This window comes from Neolamprologus brichardi, chromosome 8 (genome assembly GCF_056152115.1).
Source record: "Neolamprologus brichardi isolate AB-2024 chromosome 8, ASM5615211v1, whole genome shotgun sequence".
Taxonomy (NCBI): Eukaryota; Metazoa; Chordata; class Actinopteri; order Cichliformes; family Cichlidae; genus Neolamprologus; species Neolamprologus brichardi.
The window spans coordinates 4,476,879-4,486,301 of record NC_142111.1 but is presented as its reverse complement, the minus strand read 5'-3'; the positions used below and the strand labels follow the sequence as shown (position 1 = coordinate 4,486,301).

The following is a 9,423-nucleotide window of genomic DNA, read 5'->3' as shown; positions in this document are numbered from 1 at the left end:
GTGTCCCTGCAGGTTTTAGATGTGTCCTTGATCCATCACAGCTGATTTAAATGAATAAATTACCTTCTAGACATGTCTTGAAGTTCTCCAGAGGCCTGGTAATTAACTAATCACGTGATTCAGGTGTGTTGACCCTGGGTGAGATCTAAAACCTGCCGGGACACCGGCCCTTGTGGACTGGGATTGGGGACCCCTGCTTTAAAAGATAAAAGAATCAGAGTCAGTATTAGTGTCAGTACTGGCCTTGGATTTACTTGGATACCAAAGTGTGCAGTATCACAGCACTAGACTAACTACTCAGGGGCTCTAAAGAAACTCAAGCTTTGCACAAGCCAATAGGAGAAGAGGGGTGGAGTGACATGAGCTCTAAACTGCTACAAAGAGTAGAATGTAACCGTCCCTCGTCAAACTTTGCCTGGTCCTGGAGAAGGATGTGAGACGGAATGGAAAAATTCAACAGACCAAATCCGGGATTTTGGTTATTTACGCGGGGTTACAATCTTTCTACAAAGTCGCGCGCCTTTACGCAACTAGAGAGCTCTTTGGGATTTTGCAGGGTGGGGGTCAGTAGATCTTTGCAGCACCAAACATGACTGAGGAGAACAAGCCATTGTCACAGCAGGCATGCAGTCCAGCGGGAACCGACGGGTCTGCGTCCCAGCATGGATCGGATTCAGACTCTCCGGCCTCTCCGGTAAGGCCCGAAGCGCAGGAGGCAGCGCGCCCGCCCGGGATTACGCCCAAACTGGAGAGCTGCTCGGAAGACGAGCGGTTCCCCACCTGCATTCGCGACGCTGTGTCGCAGGTGCTAAAAGGTTACGACTGGTCGCTGGTGCCTGTGCCCAGTCTTGGGGAGAGGGGGCTGAAGAGTAAACCTCACGTGAAACGGCCTATGAACGCGTTCATGGTTTGGGCGCAGGCAGCGCGGAGGAAGCTGGCGGACCAGTATCCACATCTGCACAACGCTGAGCTCAGCAAGACGCTGGGCAAGCTGTGGCGGTGAGTACACCTGAGTTTCATCTGATGAACACCTGCACAGTACTGAAACACTGCGCTGACTGAACATGACTGATCTGTAGGTCTGGAGTTACAGACTCTGGACTCCTCCATGCATCTGCATTTTTGTAGAATTCAATAGATTTTTTTTAAATTACTATGTTACTGTGTGCCCCCCCCCCCTTTTTTTTTTTTCCATTACCACGATTATGTAATGCAAATCTAATATCATGACAGGCCTGTTTTTATTCACTGAAACAAACAAAAAGAAGAAAGAATTCCAGTATAATGAGAGAAAATCTGCAGATTGTGCATAAACAAAGCTATTATGGCGGGAATATCATTTTGTGGTTGTGGTAATACACACCGAGGAACCACTTCATTGTGGCTTTATCTGTATAGTACAAACAAACAAAAAAACAACTGCTAGTTCATTGGTCATGTCTCAGTAACTGTAGATTTTATAAGAAAAGGAAATATTCATATTCTTTATTTAAGTAAAATAAAGAAGTCCTGCGTTAATGCACTTATGTAAGTGGGTATTTCTGTGACGGAGTATTCATATAAAGTAGAATAAAATTTAAAAATACACAAAACTGTAACATGTATAGAGTTCTTATATGATTACTTATGTGAATAACTGTAGTTATTGATGTCACTGATGAAAGAAGCAAGGAGTCTGTCTGTTTGTTTTGCTTCCTGCTGTGTTTGAAACACCAGCAGTTCTGACTTGTCCCTGTCCTCCTCAGACTTCTCTCTGAAACAGAGAAACGTCCCTTTGTTGAGGAGGCCGAGAGGCTGAGGCTGCAGCACAAAAAAGACTACCCAGACTATAAGTACCAGCCTCGGAGACGCAAGAGCAATAAACCGGACCAGGGCGACTGCAGACCTGCGCTGGTCCAACAGCAGAAGCAGGGCTTGTATAAAATGGACCCGGGTGTGGCCAGGCTGGCTGGCACAGGGGAGGTGGAGCAGCATTACCATTCAGACAGAACAGGTGATGACACTGTGATACTCGTTTCTTTTCCCTGTTTTGTGTTTTTTTTTTTTTTTTTTTTTTTTTTTTTTTTTTTTTTAGTTAAATGTGAAAAAGCTGATTAAGGTTCACTTGATTTTGCGTTCCAGGTCAGTCTCACGGGCCTCCAACACCTCCCACCACCCCTAAGACAGACCTGCACATGGGACCCAAACACGAGAGCCGTCACTCTGTGGACACAATGAGCTCCAGCGCTGCTCCTCCTCCCAACCGTCAGAACATCGACTTCAGTAACGTAGACATCTCTGAGCTCAGCACTGACGTCATCGGCACCATCGGCGCCTTCGACGTTCACGAGCTCGACCAGTACCTGCCTCCAAACGGCCACGGTGCCACTGTTCTAACCCCGCCAGACACCAGCAACCCCTCCGGTACTTTCATCCCACCCAGCACCGACTGTCACACTCCCAACATCCAAAATTGGACGTCCAAAATGTCTGGTGGGACTTCCGCTGGAATGCCGCTACCCTCTTCCAATTGTGAGACCGACGGGCTGCACAAGGATGGCGGCCAAAAACCTCAGATTAAAACTGAGCAGATGAGCCCGAGTCACTACAACTCCTCAAGTCCTCCACCACCGTCACACCAACCTGAGTATACATCCCTGGGTACGGGCGTCTGTCCTTCCTCCACCCCTACCACCTCCTCGTCTGCCAACCAGTCAGACTACACCGACCTTCAAAACTCGAGCTTCTACAGCGCTTTCTCTGGTTACCCCGCCAGCCTGTATCAGTACCCATACTTTCATTCCTCCCGCAGGTCTTACACCACCCCACTGATCAACAGCCTGGCCTTAGCACCACCTACTCATAGTCCTCCCTCTGGCTGGGAGCCGCCCATCTATACGACCCTCACCAGGCCTTGAAGAAGACAAAAATATATAGACTGACTTCTAACAGACCAAAATTTTTGAATTGATCATTGCCGGCCGTAACCGGCCGTAACTCACATAGTTTGTCATATATTATTGCATTTGTTGATTTTCAGGCAAAAAAACTTTAGCGTTTTTGTCCACTTTGAGCACAAACACTTGCAGAGTGACATTTAAACCCGCCCTGGACACCAAAATGTTCCACTGAAATGCCACACTAATGAAATTTCAGCATGAAAGTAGCACCTATTTCAGACAGGGCGTTTTATAACACTTTTCCACACTAAAACTTAAATAGTTTCCTAATTTTTGTACACTTTTATTAAAGTCACTTGGAAAGTGACGCGTTTCCAAAGGGCTTCTTATTCCTTCACCAGTAAGAATGTGATTTACATCGACATGACCAGGAGATTGTAACTTTTCTTAATTAGATTTAAAAACGGGAGACCTGCAAGCCTTAAAGGCCCACGCCTGCTTAACTGTTTGGTATAGCATGTGTTGCATTTTGTGGTTGTGTATGATAGTTGGACAAAATAAAAGATGTTTTGCCAAATTTGTAGTTTACGTAAAAGGAAGTTGTACCTGTGAGCAGGAGTTTTGAAGCCCCTCGTGGTCCTATCAGTTGTTCTCTGCAGACCCGGTCCCTCCTGCTGCTTCATTTCCACTGTGACAGCTGCTCCTGCTGAGTTTCCTGTGAGGAGATTAGTTAATTTCACAGTCCAAGCTGCGGCTGTCCTGTCCGTCAGCCACAAGGTTTGATAGGCGGGACAGCTGCGTGAGGTTTTCACAGAGGCACCGCACAAGAAACACAAATTATTAAAGAATTATTTGGGTAAAAACAAGTCCTACACTCAATGGCTGTGTAGACATGCTATACTGACAATAAAAAAATAACCAAAAATGAAGCTGAGGTTGTGCTTATTACGTCCATGTAAGGACTGCAGTGCTGTGAAGCCGCAGGTTCACCGAGAATGAATGTTTGCCACATGTTCCAGCCACTCAGTGACCGTGGTATCTTTAGGACAAATACACCGGTTTTTAAACACTTCCTGTGTGGGTCCGAGCCGGCTGCTGCAGCTCAGTGGCTCCCTGTCTCAGCAGTTTACCGTGACAACCCAGGTGCCAACGACAACAAGGGCGCCAGACAGAAGAGACATTGATTTATTCACATGTGCGTACGGCCCTGGAGCCAACGTGCGGACGTTTGTGGAAGAGTGGCGAGATCATCAGGTGACATTTGCACCAACAGACCTTCAGTTAAGTCTTTGTTCTGTGGTGAGTGTGCAACTTCACACATGCCAAGCTCTATTTGCTGCTGACCAGTGAGCCCCATCTACTGTAAAACGAACCGAGCGTCTAACATGTCACTTGAAAATTCAGGCTGTTTATTTGAGTTTAAAGGAGGGAACCGAACATCTATCATTTCATTCAGTGATCCTTGTGGTGAGTATATGTCTTAAGTAGGTCCACATGATGGGAATTATGACATTTTGCTTTCTCACTAAGAGAGACACGAGCATATTTACACCACCCTTGACTCTGGGTATAGTGTTGCATTCAATGGCAACTGTGAAGCTGGAATTTCTGAAGTTCTCCAAGAAAAAAAAGAGTGGAAAAACACAACACCAGAAATTGACTTTCCTACTCAATAACTTTCAAGGTTATTTTTTTAAGGCTTCTCACCCCCTGCTTCTACCTCTTTGTATCATTTTTTTCAAATTGGGAGCTCAAAAACTAGGCTAACTCTCAAATAGCGTTTGAGCTTCTAATGATTTTAATTAAATATGTCATCAATTAAAAACGTCACTCAAGCTTTTACCAATCAAATAATCAGTTTTGATATGTAGTCATGTGATCAGTAACCATATGATATTAAGTGTTCCACTGTTTCAGATGTGTAACAGTCTGGGGTCAAGTGAATGAAGTCCAAGTCACACACCAGCCTAGAGAACAGTCGACAACCATCTCGCAACTATAAGAAAGTTGTTGTGCTCCCTGACCGGTTGGCAAGTGGTTGGTGGTAGTTGCTCTGAAATCGATTCCTATATATTCACACATATCAGTAAATGCCCCCCTGCCCCAACAACCACTGGTTGCTAGGAAAAAAATGTGCATTTCCCTCCTAGTTGCTGATTATTTTGGTTGCTAACAGATTGCCACAGTTAGCACGGAAATACACAGGAGCTAGTGAAACTCTAAAAAGTGTGTCATAAGCCAGAAACAAAGACCGTCTGGCTTTAAAGTAAACGTTACTTTGAATGCTCTCTGGTTTGCACGACACATTTTTTAATTCTAAAAAGGATTGGCTAGCATTGTGTTTGCAGACAAGTAAGGGTCTTCCATGCAAACTATGGGCAACTGTGACTAATAACCAAAGCAGAAAGTTTTCTCTGAATGACAGCCAGCAACCTTCTGCAACCATTTTCCAACTGGTCAGAGAATATATGATTATATTATTATATTTTACCTGTGACACCAGAGACACATAAGGATGTGTCGATTTCAATATAAAACTACTTCTCACTTTGACAGTTAACACTGCTGTCTCAGAGCAAGAAGGTCCAGTAGCTGTTCACGATGTGGACTTTGTATGTTTTGTCTGTACGTTAAGAGAATGGATCTCTAACTCTCTTTCAGTAATTTCCCAGCAGTGTAGTATCCTTCTGGACTAAAGTGTCAGTCTATTTTTTTTTTGCCATCTGTTTGTACAAACTGCTTCAGTTTACATTAATGTCCCCCACATGCTCGCACATGATTCACATCGCCCTGTGAGCAGTGGCGGGGTGATAAAAGAGCTCCACCTAGTGGAAAAATTGGGGAGCACTGGCAGCCATGCTCAAAAAGACAGTACTTTCAACAGGTGTATTTGTGTATTGTTGTCAGCCATGGTTTAGTTTAGACTTTTGTGCACCAATCAGGATTCAAGGTTACTTAAAAGCAACAGCAGATGGATCAGTGTGTGGAAAACTGTTGAAAGACAACAGAGAAGAGGGAACACGAGGACAATCCAAAACACCGGCAGCTCATTTCAGGATCATTTGTATTGATTTTATAATGAAACAAACTATCACTGTGATTTAAGGATCAACACAACCATGTGTCTTTAAAACAAGATGCAAAGATTAAACGAAACGTCTGTAGAAGTGTCATATAAATTACAATCCTGTCACATTACAATCCTGGAAAGCAGCGATAACCGTCTACGATGACTCAGTATGTTCAACAGTACAAATAAATAAGAGAACATCTGTCAGATTGAGGTTTGAAAGGTAACCCTGCCTGGATGCAGATATGCCACCTCGTGCTGCCGAAACAGCAGAGGGGCTCACTGAGAGATTGTTGTGTGTATGTTTGTGTGTTTCGTATGCATATTTGTTGTTAACAGCACTTTGCAGATTTCAGGTTTACCAGGGTTTTAGTGCGGGAGGTTCAACCTCACAGTGTCCTCAATGAAAAACGTCGCACGCACACAGAATAAGCCACTGTCATCAAAACTGTACATTCAATAAATTAACAATGCATTGTCTTTGTTAAGCAACCAGTGAAATGACTCTAGATTACATAATTACATTAGATTACAGACAGAATGAACCATTCACAAGACAAAAAATTCTGGTTGGGAAGGGGGAGGAGGAGCTTGTTGCAAGGGGAGGGGTCCACATGGCTGAGGAGAGGAGAGGAAAGGGTTTCTGATGTGATAATGTACAACACAAGGTTGGTAAGCGCAAGAGTGATGACATCATCTACCCTTTGGCCTTGGAGCACCCCATGAGGGGCCTCGAGTCCCGTTAGAGTTTTAGGCTTCCTACACGAGACAGACTGGAGTCCTGCCGGTGTTTTCTTTCCTTTCTTCGTGTTTTCCCATCTCGGCCCATCCCTAAAACCCCACGTGACCCGTAAGACCCACCCCGCCTCTTCTAGCCATGGTCAGTGGTCGCACGCTGGGGCCGTCTCTGATCTGAATGAGACCGGGCTGGTCCAGTTGAGCGCTTGGTTTCCAGCAGATTTCAAGGCTTGTGTTTGAAATGGGCCTCCACTGCAGGGACACAGAGAAAACGACTTTCAGTAACAGGAAATTCATTTATTTTTGTGTTTCGCTTATACTCCATATATTATGGTAGGATTTTAAAGCTTTACACATGCCCTTTCCCCCACAACAAAACATGCAGGGTGTGCCTCAGTGTTTAAAAATAAACCATTTTAGGACTGTTTTTCTTAATGACCTGCGTACTCCTGTGGCCTCATTGGTCGATTTATGACCCTCTGGAAAGCGGCTATCCAGTCCTGTTGCTCGGCCTCGGTCTCACAGGCAAAGAGGAACTTCCTGTCTGGCGTGACGATGGTGATGCCGTGGTTCCAGTGGTAGCCCTGTGTGGACGGAGGCAAGCCAGCCAGGACAGTGTAGCTGTTCTCTTTGCTGCCGATGAACACCTCCCCGCGGGCGTAGGCATCCTGAGGGACAGGAAGACAAACTAAGCAAGCCACAAATGAACCAAATCAAAAGGTTGGGTCGATGCAGGGCTCTTCTTACCAGAGGGTCTTTGAAATACATGAGCCGCCTGTCATCCATCGTAAACCACCTCTTCTTGAAGCCCTCAGTGTGCTAACGCAGAGTAAGACATTTGTTGAAAGGAGGGAGACAAATGCACATTTTGTCACTTATCATAAGACATGAAGATGAAGTTTTGTTGTAACTTGCAATACTCACTCCTCCCTAAACTCAAAGAAACTGCTTCAAATACAGGTAAAGAAAAAAAATCATAATTTTACCACTGGGGTGAAAAAAGCTCCAAAATTCCAGAATTTCTTCTTTAATTTTTAGCTTTTATAATACATACTGTATATAGAAGATTACATTGTGACTGTGACTCGAACTATTAGGCTATATAAGTATAAGTACCGTTTTGTGGAATCAGATGTCAAGATGTCATTAACAATTGTTGGCTCTTACTGAGAAACTGAAAAATGCTGCAGCGTCAATCACAAAGTAGCCATGCCCTAAATCATATTCTGCTTTGTCGTTTGTTTCACTTTAACAAAGTTACCATCATTGTTACCAAACATTTGTATTCTATTTTTTCTTATTGTATATTTTATTCTATTTTATTCTACTGTATATAGTATTTTATTTTATTCTATTCTGTACAGTTGTGTACTGTATTTATTCTTATTGTATTCTAATTTTTGCTTCATAACTTTTGCACTGTCCACTTCCTGCTGTGACAAAACAAATTTCCCACGTGTGGGACTAATAAAGGTTATCTTATCTTATCTTATCTTATCTTATCTTATCATGCTGTATTAAACCAAACTAGTATCTGAGACTATTTGAGAAAATAAATTGAGCGAGCAGATGACTCCTACACAGCCATACTTCTTCTTGCAACCTATAGACTGTATACAAAGGATGGATGGAGCTTCCTGGTCTGAAAAAGTGAAAGCCATTCTTTCTAATGGTCAACAGGAAGTGACTACAAAAAACTGGGTCTACACAGCTTTGGCAACAAGGGATAAGAACACCAAAGACAATTAATACCTTGTTTGTTTCAGTAAAAGAAATACTGGAGAGAAACTTAATCTAACAATAGCAGGTGTACTCAGTAGGGTGAGTGGCATGAGAGAGTGCACTAGCGTGTTTTTGGAGCAACCTAAATCCAAATGGGAGAACCAAGCAATAAAGCGCCAAGTCTTTTTGGATACAACATGAAGCTTATTTTGTAAACAATGTTCCCGGTTTGATTTTTGGCTGACTCGATTTTATAATTGACAAGTAGCTAGCCTATGAGTGTACACTGTCCCTAAGTTTCTTAGCCTCATGCACCCTTCACTCATCGGGTCAGGTTTTAATGAAAGTCAAAATTCCAGCTTCACCCGACAACATTAATAAGTCATTTTTAAATATTTATGATATATGCTATGACCAGAGGAGTCACCCCCTGCTGGCCATTAGAAAGAATGCATTTTAACTCCCTTTCATTTTCAGACTGACAAATTACGCCCGTCTTTTATTTACAGTTAATGAAATCTGCATTTGTTCCATCACTTTCACTACTGCATTTTCAAACTTACATATTTTCTTAAATAATTAATTACAATTTACCACACAGCTAACCTTAGCTTTAGGCATTACTCAGACTCAATTAGGTCAGTCTGGTTTATGGTTGTAATGGTTCACAGAATGAGAAAGAAGAACAATAATTATAATCGCTAATGTTTACTTTTTTATTGCAGAATTCTGAACAGATTTACTCCCTTGAGCCTCCAAAACCTTAAAAATAATTCCAGCAGAAGAAACCAGGAGGCTAAAAGATTAGGAACCAATGCACTACTCTGAACCTGGAGACACTTTGGCCATATTTAGGTCACCTGAACACTGAAACTGATACTATCATCCTTAGTTCCTTAGAGGGATGACTACAGCACCAACCTTTGGACCCGTTTTCTCCATAAAGCCTTCCTTCATAAAGCTTCGGGTCAGTTTGGGCACCAGCTGGAGCAGCAAATAGACAAAAGAGAATCA

General features: G+C 43.2%; 2 protein-coding genes across 2 annotated transcripts in view; one reads left to right on the top strand and one right to left on the bottom strand.

Moving 5' to 3' along the window:
• The first annotated feature begins 427 nt into the window (after window positions 1-427).
• sox8a (SRY-box transcription factor 8a) lies at window positions 428-3,730 on the top strand. The gene is made up of 3 exons (XM_006796981.3): window positions 428-999; window positions 1,746-1,993; window positions 2,122-3,730. The coding sequence occupies exons 1-3, from the start codon at window positions 590-592 to the stop codon at window positions 2,895-2,897; spliced, it is 1,434 nt and encodes a 477-aa protein (XP_006797044.2). The 5' UTR covers window positions 428-589; the 3' UTR covers window positions 2,898-3,730.
• A 2,196-nt stretch (window positions 3,731-5,926) lies between these two features.
• LOC102797554 (arf-GAP with dual PH domain-containing protein 1) overlaps window positions 5,927-9,423 on the bottom strand; it is a 41,400-nt gene continuing 37,903 nt past the window's right edge. The window contains exons 9-12 of the mRNA XM_006796979.3: window positions 9,331-9,393; window positions 7,435-7,506; window positions 7,127-7,355; window positions 5,927-6,939 (exon numbers count right to left, since the gene is read on the bottom strand). Of these exons, the coding sequence (XP_006797042.1) occupies window positions 6,911-6,939; window positions 7,127-7,355; window positions 7,435-7,506; window positions 9,331-9,393 (393 nt within the window). The 3' untranslated portion in view covers window positions 5,927-6,910. The remainder of the gene's footprint in view (window positions 6,940-7,126; window positions 7,356-7,434; window positions 7,507-9,330; window positions 9,394-9,423) is intronic.